This window comes from Triticum dicoccoides, chromosome 6A (assembly GCF_002162155.2).
Source record: "Triticum dicoccoides isolate Atlit2015 ecotype Zavitan chromosome 6A, WEW_v2.0, whole genome shotgun sequence".
NCBI classification, from domain to species: Eukaryota; Viridiplantae; Streptophyta; class Magnoliopsida; order Poales; family Poaceae; genus Triticum; species Triticum dicoccoides.
Window position 1 is genome coordinate 187,149,071 of NC_041390.1, and position 24,848 is coordinate 187,173,918.

At 48.4% G+C, this 24,848-nt stretch overlaps 1 protein-coding gene across 1 annotated transcript; it reads left to right on the plus strand.

Annotated features, from left to right (window-relative positions):
• The first annotated feature begins 8,369 nt into the window (after positions 1 to 8,369).
• Positions 8,370 to 23,729, plus strand: LOC119316533 (putative multidrug resistance protein). Its single transcript, XM_037590853.1, has 6 exons — positions 8,370 to 8,750; positions 8,859 to 8,913; positions 8,995 to 9,631; positions 9,738 to 10,278; positions 21,070 to 21,957; positions 22,043 to 23,729. The coding sequence occupies exons 1-6, from the start codon at positions 8,526 to 8,528 to the stop codon at positions 23,411 to 23,413; spliced, it is 3,717 nt and encodes a 1,238-aa protein (XP_037446750.1). The 5' UTR covers positions 8,370 to 8,525; the 3' UTR covers positions 23,414 to 23,729.
• The last annotated feature ends 1,119 nt before the right edge of the window (positions 23,730 to 24,848 follow it).

Here is a 24,848-nt window from a genome sequence, read left to right on the forward strand (position 1 = left end):
GCCACGAAACTTTACGGACAATTTTTATGGGCCAGAAGGAACACAATGGGCCCTGACTGCGCCTGGGGGTGCCCTGAGGGGGGCACAACCCACCAGGGCGCGCCAGGAGGCCCAGGCGTGCCCTGGTGGGTTGTGCCCACCTCGGGTGCCCCCGGACCGCCTCTTCACTCTATAAATACCCCAAAAATCCCAAAACCTAGGGGAGTCAACGAAATATTCATCCAGCCACCGTAGAGTTCAGAACCACCAGATCCAATCTAGACACCATCTCGGATGGGGTTCACCACCTCCATTGGTGCCTCTCTGATGATGCGTGAGTAGTTCTTTGTAGACCTTCGGGTCCGTAGTTAGTAGCTAGATGGCTTCATCTCTCTCTCTCTTGATTCTCAACACAATGGTCTCTTGGAGATCCATATGATGTAACTCTTTTGCGGTGTGTTTGTTGGGATCCGATGAACTTTGAGATTATGATCAGATCTATCTTTTTATATCCATGAAAGTTATTTGAGTTTCTTTGATCTCCTATATGCATGAGTGCTTATAGCCTCGTATTTATTCTCCAATATTTGGGTTTTCTTTGGCCAACTTGATCTATTTATCTTGCAATGGGAAGAGGTGCTTTGTAGTGGGTTCGATCTTACGGTGCTTGATCCCAGTGACAGAAAGGGAAACACCACGTATGTATCGTTGCTACTAAGGATAAAACGATGGGGTCTATCTCTACATAGATAGATCTTGTATACATCATGTCATCATTCTTATTGCATTACTCCGTTTCTCCATGAACTTAATACACTAGATGCATGCTGGATAGCGGTCGATGTGTGGAGTAATAGTAGTGGATGCAAGCAGGAGTCGATTTACTAATCTTGGACGTGATGCGTACATAATGATCATTGCATGGATATCATCATAATTATTTGAAGTTCTATTAATTGCCCAACAGTAATTTGTTCACCCACCGTTTGCTATTTTTCTCGAGAGAAGCCACTAGTGAAACCTACGTCCCCGGGTCTTCTTTCTCATATATTTGCCTTTGTGGTCTATTTTCTTTTTCTTTTATTTTTAGATCTATTAATCCAAAAACCCAAAATACTTTGATGCACTTTATTTTATTTGCGATCTATTTATTCAATCTATTACAACTTCCTCCCGTCACGAACCAATTTCTGGCACCGTTACCCGAAAGGGATTGACAACCCCTTTAGCACGTCGGGTTGCGAGGATTTGTTATCTGTGTGCAGGGGCTGTTTACATTGTGTTGCTTGCTTCTCCTACTGGTTTGATAACCTTGTTTTCATATCTGAGGGGAATACCTACCGCTGCTGTGTTGCATCATCCCTTCCTCTTTGGGGAAATACCGATGTAGCTTCAAGCGACATCAAAAGGAATTTCTAGCATCGTTGCCGAGGAGGATCTTCAACATATAATAGGTTCTTAATCACAAATCTCATCTCCTCGCAGTTTACATTATTTGCCTCTCGTTGTCCTCTCCCCCACTTCACAAAAATTTGTTGTTTTATTTGCCTCTTTTTTTCCCGTTCGCCGTTTTCTTGCCAGATCTGTTTTTGTGTGCAATTTTATTTGCCGTTATTATCATTATGGATAGTTCTTCCTCTATTGCCTGCACCCCCGAGAACAAGGTTATCAACTTTAAACAAAGGGGAGGAGAAAATTTAAAAGATGCTTGGTATAGGATTTGCAATGCTCATAATAGATCTACCCGTAAGCAATCCACCATTGTTCTTCTTCGTTGTTTTTATGTTGGCATCACCACTTGGTATAGATTCATCCTTGACACGATTACCGGTGGAAATTTCTTGATGTATCCTTCTCTTGATGCCTTTAATGCTACCGGAAATTTAGTGGGCTCACCACCACTTATGGTTAATGAAACAACTTTGACTCTTGAGCATGTTATGGAAAAACTAGATGCTATTGAAAAGAAAATGCTCACCGAAGATCATATGGAAATTATAGATAAAAAGATTCATAATTTTTGTACCAATATTGGGTCAAAAGTGGGAGATATTCTTAAGTTGTTAAAAGAGAAGGGTACGTTAATCCATGAAAGAATAGAAGAAAGTCCATCTCAGATTGACAAATTAGAAGAAATCTTTAGTAATCTAAGCACGGCTTTTGCTTCTGCTAAAACTATCAAGAAAACTCCCGTAAGGAGGGGTAGATCCAAGAACAAGGGTGCAACTTCTAGTAATAGTAATAATGGAGATCTTAAGATGATTAGTGTTCACCCGGATTTTGTTGAAGTGATAAGAGATCCTTTCTGCAAGAATGAAATCTTTCAATTTATTCCTAGGAGTATTGTTATTGAAGATCTTTATGCTAAATCTCTGAAGGATCCTAAGTGTTTGATTGAAGAATTTGACAAAGATGACAAAACTTAGGTCCTTGCTTTATGCCTAGCTAAGGGCGTAAAACTATAGCGCTTGTTGGGAGGCAACCCAATGAATAAATTTTATTTTTGCTTTTTGCTTTTTGCTTCCTGTTTTTGTGTGTTAGCAAAATTATGCTACTGTTATGATTTGTGTTTTTTGTGTTTTAATTAGTGTTTGTGCCAAGTAAAGCCTTTAGAATTTTCTTGGGTGATAGTTGTTTGATCTTGCTGAAAAAACAGAAAATTTTACGCTCACGAAATTAATTTTCATTTTTTACCAGAGAGCGATAAAATACCCATTCAACTTGCATTAGATCAACATACAAATTTCTCAGGTCATCCCAATTTTTCAGAATTTTGGGGGTTACAGAAGTATTCGGAATAGTTAGATTGCTACACACTGTTCTGTTTTGATAGATTCTGTTTCCTTTGTGTTGTGTGCTTATTTTGATGGCTCTATGGTTTTCTTTGATGAGTTTTTCCCATAGAAAAGTTGGAATACAATAGATATAATACAAAAACAAAATATGAATTGGTTTTATACAATACTTATAGTAGTGATTTATTATTCTTATACTAACGGATCTCACGAAGATTTTGTTGAGTTTTGTGTGATTGAAGTTTTCAAGCTTTGGGTTATCTTACAATGGATGAAGGAAGGATGGAAGAGCCTAAGCTTGGGGATGCCCCGGCATCCCAAGATATTATCCAAAAATGAGCAACCAACTAAGCTTGGGGATGCCCCCGAGTGGCATCCCCACTTTCTTCCAACAACCATCGGTATTTTACTCAAAACTATATTTTTGTTTGTCACATGATATGTGTTTTGCTTGGAGTGTCTTGTATGATATGAGTCTTTGCTTATTTTATTTTGTGTTTTAAGTCATCAATCCTTTCTGGACACACCTATTTGAGAGAGCCAAAATTATGTCATGACTCATTAGAATTGCTCTCTATGCTTCGCTTAAATTTTTATGAGCTATGGACTTGCTCTAGTGCTTCTCTTATATATTTTTTAGCACAATGTGCTTTAGTATTTTTGAAGAAATGCTCTCTTGCTTCACTTAAATTTGTTTGAGAGTTAGTAAAATTTTCAATAAATTCTCTCTTGCTTCACTTAAATTAATTTGAGAGAAAATTTTTTTATTATGCTCATGATCTTCACTTATAATTGTTGGAGCTTGTCAAAAGCAATACATGAAAATTAGTCCCAAAGTGATAGATATCCAAGAAGGATATAATAAAAAATCATGAAGATTATTGGACAAAATAAACTTGATTCTTAGTAATAGTTTTGACATATGATGATGTGATATGTGAGTTATGTTGGTGAGTAATTATGCTTTAGTAAGAATATTGGTGTTAAGGTTTGTGATTCCCTGTGCAAGTACGAAAGTCAATAGTCATGCAATGAAATTATATCCTACTTATGATGCATTATTCGGTGTTATTTATGCTTAATGCTTGCTTATGAGATTATTTGTTTCTTAGTTGGTCGCTTCCTAATCCTTTGCTAGCCTTCATTTTGCACTAAGTATGATCACTACTTGTGCATCCAAAAACCTTTAACCCAGGTTTGCCACATGAGTCCACTATATCTACCTATATGCGGTATTCTTTTGCCGTTCTAAGCAAATTTGCGTGTGCCATCTCTAATTTTCAAAATAAACTTCTCTTTTGTGTGTTTTTCGCTCGCGGGGCGGTGAGGGGTGGCTAATATTTTCCATGCTAGGTGTGTTATTCTCAAGATGAGTGTTTATTCACTTGCCATTGCATGAGAGTAAGGAAAAGGTATTAGGGATGCCCAGTCCCTAAATGCAAAAAAATGAATTTACTTTATGTTGTCAAATAATAAATTCCTTGGAAAGTGTTGGTATGAAGGGCACCCGTGGATACGGCTAGCCATGAAAATTGAAAGTATGGTGGAAAAAGGAATAAACTTTATTTTTTATTTGGGAACCGCCTATGATATATCTATGCATGGAAAGTATTGGGAATTCTAAGTCGTTTTCGTTGGTGGGATGGATACACCTCCCAAAATGTTTTTATCTATAAGCTTTTCGCTTTGAGCTCTGGCACCTCTACAAATCCCTACTTCCCTCTGCGAAGGGCCTTTCTTTTACTTTATGCAATTTTTATTTTTGAGTCTCCATCTTGTCTTATAAAAGCACCAACTAGGAGGCAATATGACCATACTTAAGTATTGGGTATAGCTAATATTCGAGTGTGTTTCATGAATGGATCAATGTTTGAGTATGATGGGCTAGGGATAACTCATTTTCGCGTTGATATTTTGAAAGACATGGTTGCTAGTTGATATGCTTGAGTATCTAAATTATCATGTCAAAACTAGACTATTGCTTTAAACGACTAAAAGTCCAAATATCCATGCTATAAAGAAAAGAATATGATATGACAAGATAGGCAGCATTCCACATCAAAAATTCTGTTTTTATCACTTACCTACTCAAGGACGAGAAAGAATTAAGCCTGGGGATGCTGATACGTCTCCAACGTATCTATAATTTTTGATTGTTCCATGCTATTATATTATCAATCTTGGATGTTTTATAATCATTTTATAGTCATTTTATATCATTTTGGTACTAATCTATTGACATAGTGCCAAGTGCCAGTTCCTGTTTTTTCCGTGTTTTTTACATCGCAGAAAATCAATATCAGACGGAGTCCAAATGCCACGAAACATTACGGAGAATTTTTATGGGCCAGAAGGAACACAACTGGCCCTGACTGTGCCTGGGGGTGCCCCAAGGGGGGCACAACCCACCAGGGCACGTCAGGAGGCCCAGGCGCGCCCTGGTGGGTTGTGCCCACCTCGGGTGCCCCCCGGACCGCCTCTTTGCTCTATGAATACTCCAAAAATCCCAGAACCCTAGGGGAGTCGACGAAATATTCATCCAGCCGCCGCAGAGTCCAGAACCACCAGATCCAATCTAGACAACATCTCGGATGGGGTTCACCACCTTCATTGGTGCCTCTCCGATGATGCGTGAGTAGTTCTTTGTAGACCTTCGGGTCCATAGTTAGTAGTTAGATGGCTTCATTTCTCTCTCTTGATTCTCAATACAATGGTCTCTTGGAGATCCATATGATGTAACTCTTTTGCGGTGTGTTTGTTGGGATCCGATGAACTTTGAGTTTATGATCAGATCTATCTTTTTATATCCATGAAAGTTATTTGAGTTTCTTTGATCTCTTATATGCATGATTGCTTATAGCCTCGTATTTCTTCTCCGATATTTGGATTTTGTTTGGCCAACTTGATCTATTTATCTTGCAATGGGAAGATGTGCTTTGTAGTGGGTTCGATCTTACGGTGCTTGATCCCAGTGACAGAAAGGGAAACGACACGTATGTATCATTGCTACTAAGGATAAAACGATGGGGTCTATCTCTACATAGATAGATCTTGTCTACATCATGTCATCGTTATTATTGCATTACTCCGTTTCTCCATGAACTTAATACACTAGATGCATGCTGGATAGTGGTCAATGTGTGGAGTAACAGTAGTAGATGCAGGCAGGAGTCGGTCTACTAATCTTGAACGTGATGCCTATATAATGATCATTTCCTAGATATCATCATAATTATTTGAAGTTCTATCAATTGCCCAACAGTAATTTGTTCACCCACCGTTTGCTATTTTTCTCGAGAGAAGCCACTAGTGAAACCTACGGCCCCCGGGTCTTCTTTCTCATATATTTGCCTTTGCGATCTATATTCTTTTGCTTTTATTTTCAGATCTATTAATCTAAAAACCTAGAAATACTTTGCTGCACTTTATTTTATTTCGATCTATTTATTCAATCTATTACAACTTTCTCCCGCCACACACCAATTTCTGACACCGTTACCCGAAAGGGATTGACAACTCCTTTAACACGTCGGGTTGCGCGAATTTGTTATCTGTGTGCAGGGGCTGTTTATTTTGTGTTGCTTGATACTGATTGGCGCCAACGAAATGAATTGGCGAAAAGGCTAGGAGTAGAAGATGTAGGGAAGGACGAGGAAGAGAAGACAACAATTATCCCTTCTAGCAATGAATTGTATATGGGCGAGAGGTGGAGCTTATTGGTGACTAGAAATACGTTCAGGTTGCTCCTCGCCTCCCACACAAGGGTGCATTTGCAAAGTAGAATGGACCTTTGAAAATGGTCTCCATAGTTATTATTGTTTTGTGTCAATAGTATGTGTTAGTTTAACCCACTATTACATTGTAAACATGAAAATTTTCAACTCTGTTTCAATGCACGACAAAGGTAAGGTATGCGTCATCTGGTTTTAAGAAGGAGGCTCCAACGAGAATGTCCCGCTACGGTGGAAAACCGAGCGGGAAGGCGAGGGTTCGACGGGAAAAAGGAATGGTGCATTATGGAATGGGATTTTTGTGTTGGGCCTACGTGTTGGAGATAACATGGCAGTTAGTCGAGACATCCAGATTTCTCCTCGACATATGGTCTGTATTTGGGGGAGGCTGAATTGTCTAGACGTTTAATTTTGTGGAACGTACTTACCGCTTGTTTGATGTTAGAACACACCCGGACATCTAAGGAAGAAACGAGCTTTTCTAGATGGCCTCAATTATTTGTTTAATTATTTATATATGCATTATATCTTGTAGCAGCGAACGGATTTGATTATTTGTTTTGCTAGTTTAAGTTAGCGTTGCTGTTAGAGCATCTATAATCAGGCACCCCAAACACTCCTCAAACGTCCGGACGGCCCATCCGGTCATTGACCGGTTACGATTTTTTGACCCAGACGACCCCTCAAACGGGTCTCAAACGCTCATGCTAACCGGCACCCCTCATATCCAACCCAAATATGAAACGGATATGGGGCCGCTCGAGCACGACCGCCACGTCGGACTAACGACCGGGTCCCACGCGGAAACATTCAGAAACCTGGCGGTCCGAATCTCGTCTCCTTCGTCGGACCGGTGTCGCCGCTCCGGCAGGCCGCGTAGTGCCTAGCCCAGCTATTTAAGTCGACCGGCGGCACCAAAACCCTACCATCCACATTTCCCTATGCATGTTTGCCGCCGCCGCCACTTTCCACTCCCCCCCTCCCGTCCGTCTAGTAGCCATGCCCCCACGCCGCCGGGTGAGAAACGAGCCATTTGTAACGCCGGAGCGCCGACTCGAGCTCCTTGAGCAGATCCGGGCAAGGCGCGAAGCCCGGAACGTGGCGGGGCTACCTCCAGATGCAGTGGATCCAGGGAAGGAGGAGGAGGATATGGGGGACGTTGGCGACGCGGATCTGTAGGCTATCCTCGATTCCCTCCGCTCGGACTCGGCTGCAGAGGCCAGACGTCGTTGCCGGCAGGAGATGGAGGCGCAGCAGGCCGCGGAGGAGGCGGAGATGCTCGTCTACATGGATGAGGTCAAGTAGGAGGAGGATGAGCCGGAGCCCTCCTACCCGCCCGTCCAACCGGCGCAAGGCACCGTTATCATGGACATCTCCGATGACCTAGGTTAGCACGTAGTATGTAGTACGTAGAATTTCTTTTGCATGCTTTGTATGAATCTAGGAGTTAAAATATGAAAAATCAGATACAGAATGACTAATTTAAGATGTGATCGGTCCCAGATGCGTGTTTGATGGGCCGGATTTGCAAATTCCGGCTATAGATACTCTTAACATCGCGAATTTAAGAGCGGTACACAGAAATGCTAGCGCCTGCTGCCTCCAAGGCTTGAATGTCTCAAGTGGGTTGAGGCAAAGCCTCGTGCTGGAGATTTTTCAGGGCCATCCTTTTAGCGCCGCAGTTTTTTTCTTTTTGGACAAATTTTTAGCGCCGCAGTTAGTTCTTGCGTCGACGCAACAGAATTTCCCAGGACCAGGCGGGAATCAAGAGAAAAGCAGGATAACTCGCGCATGCACCTGCACCTGCTGCCCGGCGCCCTATATATAAGCCAGCCGGGGCCATCCCTCTCTTCCTCCGGCGGACGAGCTTGGCTAGACAAGTCAGAGTCTACCACCTAATCAAACGACCTAAAAAGGAGGCCGGGTTATACTTCCATACTCCAACCTAGAGTCAGCCAACATATCGAGTAAAACTCTCCATCGGAAGCAACCAACGAGCGAGCTCGCGGGTTCGCCGGGCATGGGTGGCGCGGCAGACGCCAAGAAGGCGCCCTTCGGCTCGTCGCTCGTGTCGGTGTTCATGCACGCCGACGCGGCGGACGTGGCGCTCATGGTGCTGGGCCTGGTGGGCGCCATCGGCGACGGCATCTCCACGCCGGCGATGCTGCTCATCACCAGCCGCATCTTCAACGACCTCGGCAGCGGCCCCGACCTCCTCCAGGAGTTCAGCTCCAAGATCGACGAGGTACGACTTCAGCATTTCTTTCTGGCCATTGTTCAGCCGGCCGTGGCAGCCATGACGAGATATTGACATGCAATTCCCGTGTTGGAATGAATCCACTCGATCGGCCAGAACGCGCGGAACCTCGTCTTCTTGGCGCTGGGTTGCTGGGTCATGGCGTTCCTAGGTGAGTGAGAATACATTTGGATGCCGTGCCAATGGCGTACATGCAGCCATGCAGTTCTCAATGTGATCGATGCGTGTGCAGAGGGGTACTGCTGGTCGCGGACGGCGGAGCGGCAGGCGTCGCGGATGCGCGCGCGGTACCTGGCGGCGGTGCTCCGGCAGGACGTGGAGTACTTCGACCTAAAGGTGGGGTCGACGGCGGAGGTGATCGCCAGCGTCTCCAACGACAGCCTGGTGGTGCAGGACGTGCTGAGCGAGAAGGTGCCCAACTTCGTCATGAACGCCGCCATGTTCTTCGGCAGCTACGCCGTGGCCTTGGCGCTGCTGTGGCGGCTCACCCTGGTGGCGCTGCCGTCGGTCCTGCTGCTCATCATCCCCGGCTTCATGTACGGCCGCATCCTCATCGGCCTCGCGCGCCGGATCAGGGAGCAGTACACGCGCCCGGGCGCCGTCGCCGAGCAGGCCATCTCCTCGGTGCGCACCGTCTACTCCTTCGCGGCGGAGCGCGCCACCATGGCGCACTTCTCGGCGGCGCTCGAGGAGTCGACGCGGCTAGGGATCAAGCAGGGGCTCGCCAAGGGCATCGCCGTCGGCAGCAACGGCATCACCTTCGCCATCTGGGCCTTCAACGTCTGGTACGGCAGCCGCCTCGTCATGTACCACGGCTACCAGGGCGGCACCGTCTTCGCCGCCTCCGCCTCCATCATCCTCGGCGGCCTGTAAGTGGCAATAATCTATCTAGTTTCCGGTCCATTGTCCATGCACGACACATAGCCGCGCGCGCGCCGCCATTAACGACGATCCTTGAAAAACGCGTGCATGCAGGGCACTGGGGTCGGGGCTGTCGAACGTCAAGTACTTCTCGGAGGCGAGCGCGGCGGGGGAGCGGGTGCTGGCGGTGATCCGGCGGGTGCCCAAGATCGACTCGGGCAGCGACACCGGGGAGGAGCTGGCGAACGTGGCCGGCGAGGTGGAGTTCAAGAACGTGGAGTTCTGCTACCCGTCGCGGCCGGAGAGCCCCATCTTCGCCAGCTTCTGCCTGCGCGTGCCGGCGGGTCGCACGGCGGCGCTGGTGGGCAGCAGCGGGTCCGGCAAGTCGACGGTGGTGGCGCTCCTGGAGCGGTTCTACGACCCGTCGGGCGGGGAGGTGGCGCTGGACGGCGTGGACATCCGGCGGCTGCGGCTCAAGTGGCTGCGCACGCAGATGGGGCTGGTGAGCCAGGAGCCGGCGCTGTTCGCCACGTCCATCATGGAGAACATCCTGTTCGGCAAGGAGGACGCGACGCCGGAGGAGGTCACGGCCGCCGCCAAGGCCGCCAACGCGCACAACTTCATCTCCCAGCTGCCGCAGGGCTACGACACACAGGTAACAATCAATTACTACAAACTTTTTTCTTACTCTAGTAGTACCGTGATTCGCAATCCATGGCGAGTCGCTGTCAATTTCATTTTCGTCAACTTTTGTTCCCGTTGCGAAATTCTCCTTATGCGATTCGTCTGAGTTGTTTTCTCTGCGAACTTTCTGCTAACATGTTCGGTGGATTGGAGTACGGAGTCACACAAAATGCGGTAAAAAGGCGAGAATTTTCATCATGTTGTTGTTTCCTTTTCCTTCTCTGTTTGCTCTCTCCATGTGTATTTTTCTCCCAAAAGTCAAGAGCGAGAGCCAATCGATTACTACTAGTGAAAGGAATACGATTCAGATAGTTTTAAAACGTACTATTAAAGGCTAGATTCTAAAGAGAGATCAACAATATACAAATCATAGAGCACCATCCCAAAAAATGGAAGCTCTACTTTGCACTGACATGGACATGCTTAGTTATGGAGTATGTGTATGCAAGAAAAATCTTACTGGAACTGGAAAAGATAAGAATAAGAAAGAATATAGTAGCAACCATAAAGGTGCTTCCATTTTCATACCCCTGCAGCATAGTAGCAACCACAAACGGGGCGGGAATTTTTGGAGCATGGCTCCACGTGCACCCATGAACAGTAAAAAAAGTTTTACAAAATAGTAGTACTGAATTTTGTTGTAACATAGATAGTCGATTGTGAAGTTTCGCTAAGAAATGACATCCATGATAATCCAGAAAAAAAAACATTGCTTGATGAATAGTAAGATCCCAATGGTGCGTGTGGAACCATATTCACCTTGATATTTTGCTCAAACTGGCCCAAACTAACCAACAGAATAACTAAACATGCCACAGCGAAATTCTCCTCCTTGTTTAATTGAACAGGACTAGTACTGGTAGGCAGCCGCGGCGTGTGGCCCTGGAATCCCAACTCCTCCCTTTGTGCGTTGCGAGTTGTGCCTTCCTTTTATAGGAGGGGTTCTTAATAAGGCATTTATTGATTGTTTTCTGGAAGAAGCACCCTTTTTTTTGAGCGTATGGAAGAAGCACCCTTTGTTTCTAGTGTGGTCACCTTTTTTAAGAACTTCAGCCGCGGGCAGAGAACATGACCCTTAATTGCCTCTGAAGAAAAGCCCTTACGCCCCCGCAAAAAAGAAGAAGAAGAAGAAAAGCCCTTACGCAATCTGGGATTCGGGGGAGCTGATCATCCTGTCGAGTTCCCAATCCCACCAAAATAAAACACCTCAGTTATCTTGACCCAGTGTAAAGGAAATACTCTCTTATGTCTCAAAATCAAAAAACGTCTTACATTTTTTTTAAAACGGAGGCAAAAGCTTTGCCTCATCTCATTAATAAAGGAGTATAGAACAAAGTCTCAATGAGGGTCATTACTCCTCAACAAATGCGAAAACAAAACGGACTACTCTCACGGCATCAAGGATCCCAAGTGTTTAGCCCCGGCCAGAACCCAATTCCTGGCCTCCACCTTGATGCCCTCTAGCACCGTGGTTGGCATTGAGGATTTCTTTTGGAACACCCTCGCGTTTCTCTCTTTCCAAACCTCCCAAGAGACTAGCATTACAAGCGAAGAGATCGTCTTCCTCCGGTGTCCGCGGCCAAGGATCGTTCTAGTCCACCACTCATGGACCGAAGAGATTCCAACCCAATCGGCGGTGTCGAGCTCCGGCGTGTCAAGCCAACATCTCACCGCATTCTAAATGCGCATGGAGAACCTACACTGGAACATAATGTGTGCCGCCGTCTCCGGCTCCCTTTTGCATAGTTGGCATAAATTGCAATTTGGCCACCCTCGCCGTTGTAGCCGGTCTGCCGTCCAAACCCTGTTCTTGTTGATGAGCCACGCGAAAAACTTGCACTTGGGGGGTGCCCAGTTTCCTCATATCACTTTCTTCATGTTGGTTGCCACCGCCCCTTCGAATTGCACCTTGTAGGCCGAGGCGGACGAATATGTGCCATTGGTCGTGAGGTTCCACTTTATGTCATCGGCCAGGTCATCTCGAAGTTCAACTTGGCTGAGCTTCTCCCAAAGTGTGCAGAACTGTGCAATATGGTCAACTGAAAGCCCATCCTCCATTTTAATCCAGTGCACCCAATTTTGATCCTGCATGGCCTCCTTTACAGATTTATTCTTGTTGGATGAGCTCGCGAACACGAGCGGGGCGATGTCCTTGGGTTTCTTTCCTTCCAGCCACGGTGAGTGCCAGAAATGCGCCATCCGACCATCCCCCACGGTGATAGTAGTCGCCACATAGAAGAGCTCTCTGTCCATGGAGTCGCATGGGTTTCCCAAGCCGACCCATGGTCTATCGGGTTCCTTCCATTCATACCATAGCCATCTCAGGCGCAAAGCTCTCGCATATAAGTGAAGGTCGAAGACTCCCAAGCCGCCAAGGCTCTTTGGTCTGCACACGGCCTTCCAGTTGACCTTGCATTGCCCGCCAGAGACCTTCTCTGCTCCCGCCCAAAGGAAGGCCCTCTCGAGCTTATTAAGATTGCTCAGAGTACTCTCAGGAAGTTTAATCGTTGTGGCATGGAAAGTGGCCTGGGAGATGGTCACCGATCTAACCAACTCGGTTCGCCCAGCCGCCGTGATGAACCGGCCCTGCCAAGGAACCAAGCTCCCTGCAGCTTTGTCTACCAAGTGTTGAAGATCAATTTTCCTGAGCCGGTGAACGGACAGCGGGAGGCTGAGGTAGCGCATTGGGAAAGTAGCACGCTTGGCCGGAAAGCACTCAAGAACGGCATCCAGGTCAATGCCGCTGCAACTAATAGGAACCACCGAGCTCTTTTCGAGGTTCATTGTGAGACCGGTGACTTCGCCAAACCCAGCCAGGATGGAGGTTAATTGCTGGATGTCCTCCTTGAAAGGCGCCACAAATATGGCGGCATCATCGGCATATAGCGAGGAGCGCATGCAGGTGGCCCTGCCCCCTATCCGGTGTAGCTTGCCCTGTCTTGTGGCGGTGTCGAGAATGCTTTGGATAGGGTCAATGGCCAGGACAAATAGAAGGGGGGAGAGCGGCTCTCCCTGCCAGAGGCCCACACCGTGCCACATAGGCTCACCCGGAATCCCATTGAGAAGGACTCTGGATGAGGACGACTGCAACAAGGCGGTGAGCATATCTCTGAACCGTGTTGGGAAACCACGCCGACTGAGAAGGCTGAGCAAGTAGTCCCATCTGACAAAATCAAAAGCCTTTTTTATGTCTAGCTTGAAGAGGAGGGTAGGCTTCTTTAACCGGTGCATCCGCCGAGCAAGGTTGCGCACGTACATAAAATTATCGTGGATGCTTCTGGACTTGATGAAGGCGCTCTGGCTATGGGATATCAGAGTGTGCATGAATGGTGCTAACCGAGTTGCCATCATCTTGGCCACAATCTTAGCCACCGCATGGATGAGGCTGATTGGTCTGAAGTCAGAGATGCTCTCCGCCCCATCTTTCTTGGGAAGGAGAACTACGTTAGCCGTATTCACCCATTGGAAGTGCTCAGAACGTAGGTCGGCAAAACTATTGACCACAGCCATGATGTCCGCCTTAATGACCTCCCAAGAAGCCTTGAAAAAGGCCCCCGTAAAGCCATCCGGCCCCGGGGCTTTATCCTTGGGCATGTCTCCTATGGCGTCAAGGGCCTCATGCTCGCTGAACGGTTCATCCAGGCTGGACATATCGCACTGATTGAAGTTTATGTTGTTCCAATTAAGGTCGCTATGCGGTCGAGGCTTCTTCTGCAGCATAGTGGAGAAGTGGTCATGAACCACCTTCTCCTTCTCCTTGTGCGTGCAAGCCCAAAGAGCCCCCACCCGCAGCCTGCGGATGAAATTCTTCCTCCTCCGTGCGTTCACTTTAATGTGGAAGAACTTTGTGTTGGCGTCACCCTCCTTCAGGTTCCTGATCCTCGAGGCTTGCCTCTTCCTTGCCCTCTCCAGAATCGCATAGCCAATGACTCTCCTCTTGAGCCTCATCCTCAAATCCCATTCCTCCGGAGAAAGAGGCCTTAGATCCATGGCCATGTCAAGCCCGAGGATAACCTCCAAAGCCATCGTGAGCTGTAGCTTTGCACTAGAAAAGAAACTATTGCTCCATCTTCGCAGCGCGACGCCGAGCCGACGAAGCTTTTCGGCAAGTATTCGGCAAGGCTCAGTGTGCTTGGTAGGCTTTCCCCACACCTCCGCAACAACCTGACCAAAGCCCGGCAACTTAATCCAGAAATTCTCAAATCTGAAAATCTGGGGCTTCTTTGGCCCAAATTCGCTAGCTAGGATGAGTGGGCAATGATCAGAGAGAGAAGTTGCCATGGCGGAGAGGGCGTGGGAACTGAACTGGATATCCCAGTCGGAGTTGCAGAAAAAAGTATCGAGCTTGCACAACGTAGGATCAAGCCTCTCGTTGCTCCACGTAAATTTACGATTTTGCAAATGTATCTCCTTTAGCTCACAGGCATTCAGGGCGTTGCGGAAGCGATTTATGCGTGAGATATTTGCGTTCCTCTTGTTTTTGTCCCACGCCTTATATATCTGGTTGAAATCCCCGTTTGCAAGCCATAAGGTGCCAGCTGCAGGTTTCTGGGCTAGCAACTCCGCGAAAAAATCATCTTTTCTTCTACTGTCCGTCGGGCCATACACTGTGGTCAGCTTGAAAGAGATGTCGGAGTTGAGGAGCGTGATCATGGCCGATAGGTAGAACTCCCCCACGGCGATGTCAGAGGCGCTGATGGTATCTTCGTTCCAAAGCAAGATTATTCCTCCCCTAGTACCCAAAGCTGGCAAAAAAGCGAAGCCTTTCAGCCTATATCCACCAAGATAGGCCGATGTGGCCGCGTCCAGGGCAGCTAACTTGGACTCCTGAATGCACAGCAGGTTGCAGCGGGACGCGAAGATGGCCTCATGCACGGTAGTTCTGCGATCCAGACAATTTAGTCCTTGCACATTCCAACTGATAATGCTTAGGTTGTGTTCACTGATCTAGACAATTTTGACATCAGAGAGACCGTGGCAAAGAACCACTTCATTACATCAAGGCATACAGCCGGTTGCAAGTACAGGAACGGACACAACCATACATGAGGAACAACAGCCATCGAACAGGGATTGGCTTCACACAGAAAAGAGAACTTGGACTGGACTAACATCTCGAACTAAAAGGACTCAAACATGACTACTACCAGGCGGACAATCAAATAGTAGCAGTGTCGTCTAGCTGCACAGCCTCCTCGTGGTCCAGCCCCTCTGCTCCACCATGCTCCAGAAAGGGCGTCTTCTACGGTTGTTGCAAGATCACAGTCCAGACGAAATAGTGCACGGAGTGCCCCGACAGCAATGGGAGGTAGCTGTCCTCAAAACAGCTCAGGGAACTTGGAGATGGCCTCTTCAGTGATCTGGTTTCCTTCGTGCGTGATCCCCACACGTTGGCACAGAATCTTTTGAGCCATTTGAGCCACTGGTGTTCCTCTGTTTTTTGCCTTTAGCCGGGCGCTGCGCCTGCTCAGCGAGAACCCCGGCGCCAAAGTCTTGCGCCTAGCTGCGTGGTCCGCCGTCTTGGTGGGTTGCGGCGTAGGGAGCAAGGGGGCCTCCCTCTGCACAAACAAGGGTGTGGAGATGGCATCTTCAGGGCTCGGTGACCCCAGTGGGGTGGCAAGGATTGGTGATGTCTCTGAAGGCTCGTTCGCCGTAAAAGGCATAGTAGAGCAGTTGGCCTGGCCTGGAAAAGTGTTTGGCACATGCAGCGACGTCCTGGGCGACCTAGCAGCAACCTCTAGCGCTGCTGCACACCTGGCTCCCCCTTGCAGAGAAGCCTCACGCGTGAGCAGCCTCAGCTGGGCCACCTCCGGTTCAGCAGCAGCTCGTGCCCCAACCGAAGTAGTCCTGGACGGCGTAGCCGGGAGCGCCGACGGTATACGACGATGGGGTGACCACGGCCGTGGAGTGGACACCCAGGCATCCCGCAACCGCCCTCTTAAGGCGCCAGGCGAGGGCAGCAACAGGTGAGCGGCGCTTGTCAGGTGTCCTCGCCACGGTTCTGGAACTGCAACGTCTTGTGGAGACTGGTGACATGGCCCGACGACGGCGTCCCGAGGCAGGGATGACTGCACCTCCGGGTAACAGCTGCACCTTGGATAGGTCGATCCTTCGGCCGCCCTCCTCATGCCGACGCCCATCGCGGCGGTAGTCCCGCCGGTCCTCGTGGCGCCCATCCTCCGCCCGCCTATCCACAGCCTGCGACCCCGCCAGGAGGCAGGACGGTCGTCTCGGCGCCCGCGGCGATCTTCCTCTCGGCTCCGGTCCTCGTCGCCGCGGCGGTCTCTGCCATCATCATCACGCCGCCGACCACCACCTCCATTGCTGGGCGGCCGACGCCCCCGGTCGCGCAGCGCGGCCTCGCCGTCGACGATCCCGTGCACCTAGTCATAGCGGTCGGAGCTGCGTGGCCTCGATGGGATGGACCCGTCCTCGTACGGGGTGAAGTCTTCTAGCCTGTCCAGATGGACTATGACCCTGTAGGTGAGCCCTTTGCGCCCGCCCATGGCCGATGTAGACACAACGACCTCGCTGCCGACGATGGTCACCCACATGACCTTAGGGATAGTGGAGGGGTTGACGCACCATGCCCAGAGGTCCAAAGTGGTCGCGTCCACCTTCTGCAGTGTGGCAATGTCGAAGTAGTGGAGGATGCACGAGCTGCCGATGATCTTGCCGACCGCCTCCTCCGACCATGCCTGCAACGGCACCTCCTCAAGGCACAAGTGGACATGGTGGTGGAAGGACGCAGCATCTGCCCTGGTCAGCGGCCTCCAGTTGGCCGCATGGATGTCAAGGTCCCCATGAGAGAACCTGCCTGGTGCCGCCGTCAGCAAATCCCGGTGATGCGGGAAGGTGAACTTGACGAAAAAATCCTCCGGGTGGTGGGGGACGACCGTGATGTCCGCCTTTGGCACCCTGGTGTAGCGGTGGATCGCCTCCTCCATGGTGGCCGCGTTGATCCGCGGGCGGTTGCCGCCGAGCCAGACCAGAGCAGCAATGTTGGCGAGCGCCGCCGCCTGCGCGTCCATGTCTGGCGTGGACGCCATGACGACAAACCCCCTCCGCGGGACGCGAGGCCGACTCACCCAGTCGTGGCATGGCAGCCGGCACCAGGGGGCGCGGGCGAGGTGGAAAGGGCACAGTGGGAGCGCGTCGAGCGCGAAGCTGCTGCAGCCTGGTGGAACACTCTCGGAGCCGGTGGCCTTGCCTGTTGCAATAGTCGCAGACAATGGGATCCCTGCAGTCCACGGATATATGCCCGCGTTGCTTGCAACGATGGCACTTGCGTTTATGAGGCTTCACCGCCCTTCTGTCTCTCCATGAAGTCGCTCGATTCCCGGTGCCAGATGACGAGACGGCCGCGCGGTGCGGCTGCCCCCTCTGACCACAGACGCCTTGATGGCGCCACCAATGCGCCGGGCACACCACCTGCCACTGGTGTGCGTTGTTGTCTGAATAGGAGTTGGAAGGGCGACCGGCGAGGGATGCCCATGACTGCACAGGCGCGGGCGCAGCTGGCCGAGGATCAGCAGCATGAATGCACCCAGCAGACGGATACGCATCAGAAGCTTCATTGAATGGTGGCGCAGTTGCACATCCCCGGCCCGCATCAATGCAGCTGGAGGAGATCTCGAAGCTCACGCGCTTGGGCCCCGAGACGCCCCGCGCTCCGCCCATAGCCGCGGCCCCGTGCTCAGGCGACTCCAGGACGACCGATGAGCCCGAGCGAAGCACCCGACGCGGTGACAGATCTGGATCCCACGCTGGATCCCGCGGTGGAGGGGGAGGGGGCGTGGGGAACCCGAGAGGGCGCCGCAGGGAGGGAGTGGAGGCGGGGTCCACCTGGACCGACACTGCCTGGATTTTGGTGGCTGTGGCCGCCGGAGCGGACGGACGCAGGTGGGTGGCTGTGGTCGCCGGAGCGGGTTCGCACAGGGGGGGCATGTTAGACTGCCCTTACGTTGATACGTCTTACATTTTGAGACAGAGGGAGCACTAAAGTCGTCTGAAAAAGAAACCAGTTCAATCAAATTTCCCTCAACCGTCCGATCAATATCCCACAGGCCAGAGTCATGTTCTTCCTCCTCCTGCGTCTGCCCGTAGACTCACCCTTCGACGCCGGATGAACTGTCGGCTCCCGCTACTCTTCGGCGCCGCATCCCCGTCTCACCCTCGGAGCTCCGCGGATTCACTGGCGCCTGAATGTTTTTCGGACGCCTAAAGAATAAGCAAGCGCGCAATAAGTATCATTATATGCCATCACATAGAAAGTGATCCTCTCAGTATCCAGTCTCCATAAATGTTGCCCTTCCTGCACCAAGTTCCAAATGGGGGACTCAGTTGAACCAAGTCAGCAGAATGGAAGCGATGCCATAATATTGGGTACAAATGTAGGTGTATGGATGGAGACTTGCAGTGTGACAAGTGTACCCTTGGAGCGCCCTCAAGGATCCCAAGACTGGAGATGCATGCGCATATGCACAAAATTTTAACACCAAGTCAGGCACCGGAAGCCACCAAATCATCCTGCAACAAAAGAGTTCATTACATACTGAAGTTATTTAAAATTAAAGCTGATAAACATATGAACACCTGAGGACACAGTCAGGCGCTGGAAGTCTGCAAGCTAATGAACAAGAAATCCCGCAAACTAAGGTGCATCATCAGACAAAACAAAAACAGAAACAAAAAGCTCTAAGCAACGATTTACTCCCTCCGTCCCAAAATCAGTGTCGTTGTTTTAGTTTAAATCGAACAAATTTGAAGTAAAACCACGACATTTATTTTGGGATGGAGGGAGCACAAAACATCACACTGCGGCACATTGCTCTGGGATGAAGGAGAGTGGCCGCCGAGAGTGGCCGCCTCGTGGTGCGTGGGCGTAAAGTGCATTATCCGTCACCAGTTCAACTTCAGCATACAGTTCAGCCACCCTTGCCACCAGTTCAGTTTCGCTTCAGCATACAGTTCTTCTCCACTTAGTTCTTCTCCAGCAGACCTGACCTGCCACACATCATGCGTCCACTTCTGGGCAACAACAAATCAGTGCATTATGATATCTCCATCGTTTTCATTACCGAAAGAATATTGTACCAGATGTCTTCCAAAATACCCGTACTGCATGGCAGCATGAGTTCTAGATGGCAGCATAAGCTTAATTATAAGCTAAGGTCAAATATTAGGATCCAGCATAAATTGCCCTATAAATTTCATCTTTTTTTCCCTGTTAGCTCAAAGTGTCGGTACTATTACTTCTAAGGCTGCTACAACACCACTTCACGGTAATTCAGTTCGAGTGGAGATGGCATGGAAATTCAAAGCACTCGCTTGGCAGTTTCGAATATGGCCAATGGCGGGGGCTAGGAATCATAGAGTGGTGAAACCCAAGTGGAAAAGGGAGGCCTCCATGTCCATGGTCGGTGGGCACTGGCAAGCAGCTAGGAGGCCTTTTTGCAAATCTAGTAACCAGAAAAGGCTTGCCAGCCAACAGTTACGGTGTTCCAACTTTCCCAGCAAACAGGATTTTCACCCTGGTCCTGTCATGCACTGAATATTTTTGACAGCAATATGTTAGGCAGAGATCTGACAGAAGGAAGTGCCTGTGCGCCGTGCGTGCGTACGTGTCGTGCCATGGCTGGTTCCGGAAGGCAACTTTAATCGACCAAAAAATCAAAAACGATTCAGAAAAAGCATCACTGATCTGGTCCGCTGCGGCCGGTCACTGCAAACTCTCACTCGGCGTTAAAGGGAAAAGGGTGTGTCTTTTTCCAGCCGCTGTGCTGTTCCAACATAGGTATTCTTCAAGATGCAGCCCCCAGCTAATAATGAGAGATCCCCTGATGATTCGAACTCCAAGTGGCATGCATGTAAACCTCAAAAGTTCATTCATGGCCAGAAACCCCACCACTACCATTTCTACTGTGTGCAAACCTGCCGCGGGGCGCATAAAATTAGGACGCACTAGATTTTGATGTGGGCGAACCAGCTAACACAATGACCTGATAGGCACTAAAAATACTACCCTCCCTGTCCCTGTTGAGTATCTGCCAGTTCGTATCCACCTACTGAACTTCCATTCCCATTGTTCAAGTACTATGAAAAGATCACACACAGTAAAGTGTCCTATGAAAATAATAGGCACCTTAATCTTTCCACTGTACTGCCTTCAGGGTGTTTATCAGTTTGATTCGGAACCACTATTCCGGCAATGGATCGATCAACTAACATGGAAGGATAAGATGAATTAGTTCTGAGAATGAAAAAATGAATCAGATATTGTATAAACACATACTTGGATCAACTTTCAGGGACTATCATTGTCCATGATGAATTGACGCCATACGGTTAAATAATGAGCCGAAATATTGATGGAACAAGCAGGATCTCATACTTGAAATGACACTGCTATATTCCTCTGATGCTGATGCTTCCAAGCGTTTCTAGGTCTCCAGAACAAAGATTTCCTGCCTATAATTTATTTATCAACTAAAGTTGCTGTTTTATTCCCTGCAACGCGTTTGACTACCATTGACAGCTTATGTGTTCAATTTTCTGGGCACGGTATGCAGGGAGGGTAAATTTACATATATGGATGAATATGATAACCCATTTAAGGATTACAATTGTTAGCTCATCAAGAAACTAGTTCATCTTAAGCTATTGATACTTTCCAATTTTTCCTTCTTATGTGAAGTTGTGAACTGAAGTTGTGGTTCATACTCTGACAGTCTGATATTAACCGCACTTGAAATAAAAACAGGTGGGTGAGCGTGGTGTCCAGATGTCTGGAGGGCAGAAGCAGAGGATTGCTATTGCCAGAGCAATCCTGAAGTCACCCAAGATCCTCCTCCTTGATGAAGCCACCAGTGCACTGGATACTGAGTCAGAGCGTGTCGTACAGGAGGCACTCGACCTGGCCTCCGTGGGCCGGACGACTATCGTCGTTGCACATCGCCTCTCCACTATCCGCAATGCTGACATGATTGCTGTCATGCAGTACGGCGAGGTCAAGGAGCTGGGCTCCCATGAAGAGCTCATCGCCGATGAGAATGGCCTCTACTCATCTCTAGTTCGCCTTCAGCAGACTAGAGAATCGAATGAGGTTGATGAGGTCAGTGGAGCCGGCAGCACTTCTGCCCTGGGGCAGTCCAGCAGCCACAGCATGAGCAGGAGATTCTCCGCGGCTAGCAGGTCAAGCTCAGCCCGGTCACTGGGTGATGCAGGCGATGCCGACAACACTGAGGATCCAAAGCTTCCTCTGCCGTCCTTCAGAAGGCTGCTTATGCTCAATGCGCCAGAGTGGAGGCAGGCGCTTATGGGAGGCTTCAGTGCAATTGTGTTTGGAGGCATCCAGCCTGCTTATGCATACGCGATGGGAAGCATGATCTCAGTCTACTTCTTGACCGATCACGGCGAGATCAGGGACAAAACAAGGACCTACGCTCTCATCTTTGTTGCCCTTGCAGTGCTCTCGTTCTTGATCAACATTGGACAGCATTACAACTTCGGTGCCATGGGAGAATACCTCACCAAGAGGATCAGGGAACAGATGCTAACAAAAATCCTCACTTTCGAGATCGGATGGTTTGACCGCGATGAGAACTCCAGCGGTGCCATATGCTCACAGCTTGCCAAGGACGCTAACGTGGTAAGTACTAGACAGAAATTAAGCATGTTGATACTTCAATGGAAATTCATCTAACCTTGCATAATGATTTTGTGTTTTGTTACAGGTGAGGTCTCTAGTGGGTGACCGAATGGCGCTGGTGATCCAAACAGTTTCTGCGGTGCTTATTGCTTGCACCATGGGTCTGGTCATTGCCTGGCGCCTGGCCCTTGTCATGATAGCAGTGCAGCCTCTCATCATTGTCTGCTTCTATGCTCGCCGTGTCTTACTCAAGAGCATGTCCAAGAAATCAATACAGGCACAATCTGAAAGTAGCAAGCTAGCTGCTGAGGCTGTCTCCAATCTCCGTACCATCACGGCCTTCTCATCCCAGGACCGCATCTTAGGCCTCTTCAACCAAGCACAGAACGGCCCACGGAAGGAAAGCATCCGGCAGTCGTGGATTGCAGGCCTTGGCCTTGGCACTTCCATGAGCTTGATGACATGCACATGGGCCCTGGACTTCTGGTTTGGTGGCCGGCTCATAGCTCAGCACCACATTACTGCCAAGGCACTCTTCCAGACCTTCATGATTCTAGTAAGCACAGGGCGTGTGATTGCTGATGCAGGTAGCATGACAACAGACCTAGCTAAGGGTGCTGATGCAATCGCCTCGGTGTTTGCTGTTCTCGACCGGGTAACAGAAATCGACCCTGACAACCCTGAAGGATACAAGCCAGAGAAGCTCAAAGGCGAAGTGGACATCAGAGGAGTCGACTTTGCATACCCGTCAAGGCCAGATGTGATCATCTTCAAAGGATTCTCATTAAGCATCCAATCAGGCAAGTCAACAGCCCTGGTTGGGCAAAGTGGCTCTGGCAAGTCGACCATCATTGGGCTTATAGAGCGATTCTATGACCCGGTGAGGGGAATGGTAAAAATTGATGGCAGAGACATCAAAACATATAATCTTCGAGCCCTGCGGCGGCACATTGGACTGGTCAGCCAGGAGCCAACGCTATTTGCCGGCACAATCAGAGAAAACATTGTGTATGGCACAGAAACAGCAAGTGAGGCAGAAATTGAGAATGCAGCAAGGTCCGCCAATGCACATGACTTCATCAGCAACCTCAAGGATGGATATGACACATGGTGTGGCGAGAGAGGTGTTCAGCTGTCAGGAGGGCAGAAGCAGCGCATTGCAATTGCCCGTGCCATCCTGAAGAACCCGGCCATCTTGCTACTAGATGAGGCTACCAGTGCACTGGACAGCCAGTCCGAAAAGGTGGTACAGGAGGCACTGGAGAGAGTGATGGTTGGCAGGACAAGTGTGGTGGTGGCACACAGGCTCAGCACAATCCAAAATTGTGACCTGATCACTGTGCTCGACAAAGGAATTGTTGTGGAGAAGGGCACACACTCATCCCTCATGTCAAAGGGTCCCTCTGGAACATATTATAGCTTGGTTAGTTTGCAACAAGGAGGCAACCAGAACTAAAGTATTTCCATGACAATAGAGCACTCGTATTTGAATTAGAACTGTAAGCAAGGATGGCGATCAGATCATTTAAACTTTCGGCGACAATGGGCTATTTTTCCTCCTGTTGCACTATCAGTATATAGAAGTGTGCCAAGCTTGTAGTTTATTCATATAACTGCTGGATATGTATTGCAGTGATGCAAAGGTCAAGAAATCTTAGATAAGCAGTATAGTAGGTTTCTAGGTTGTATCTGTATTTATTTTTCTGTCTCCTAATAATTATTCAAAACCACTATACTTATTCACAACACGGATTTGTAACGGCATGAGCTAAGTTTCACAATTCAAAAGTAGGAACAAACATTAATTAAAGTTTTATATCTTTGACCCAGATGTGGATTGACAAGGAACACAAGGAAACAAATAAATGAGGTCTACAATCCATAGAGCGGTAATAATACGACAAAGTCATAAGAACAGATAAGAGACAAAGTATGTGGTTGCAATTTTTCTATGTTAGTATCAAAATGTTAAAAGACCAGCAATTTTTATGAGATGTGAGCATGAGCAGATCTAGTGCGTAGTCTATGGGAGGTATCCCCACTCCCTCCCCCAAATAATTTGCAAAACTCACTAGTTCATATACATGTTGTATGTCAAATTTAGAGTACAAACCACTAATGTCATTGACGATTTCACAGCACACAAATACCAGCTTTATTTGGACAATTGACTTGATGAAATACAACACTATTGTTAATTTTAAATAGATTATTAATGTCACTTTTACTAACATAACCCTGCCACTTCTTGTATCAACACTTGTTTATCTGCTACTCTGTTGTACCTAGCTAGTTGGGGTTATATCAGATACATTAGAGCCAGTTACTTCTCTTGGATCTTGCTTTAAGTATTGCAATCATCCAATTCTAAGACCATTGTTGGACAGGTGGGCAGAATAGAGCAAGAACTTTGAGGAGTACTTTGAAGGGCTGGAATATTAATTATGAGTGTTTCTTAAAAAAACAGTATCCATAGATACAGTGAGGTAAATGGTCTAGATTTGACTAATTTTAATCTGAGAAAGCAGTTGAGTGAACAGTGCATCAGGAAAGAGGAGCGGGTCAAGTGGTTTCAGAGGGCTAAGATGACTGAGTTTCTTAAAGGGGATTCTCTCACTTCCTATTTTATTTCTAAAGCTAGTGGTAAGAAAAGGAAAAACAAGATTTACTACAAACCTCCAAAACTTATATAATCACTGAACATCAGATTGCATATATAATTGAGCATCACATTGCATTATATAATTGAGCATCACATGTATATTTCTTTGCATCAGGAAGAGGTGGTTGTACAGGGCGGTGAGGAGATTTTGATATGCTACTAATTTCTTGAAAAATTGTTTGGCCTTGTAGAAGATAGTGTGCATATATCTATACAGGTTCCTTTGGAA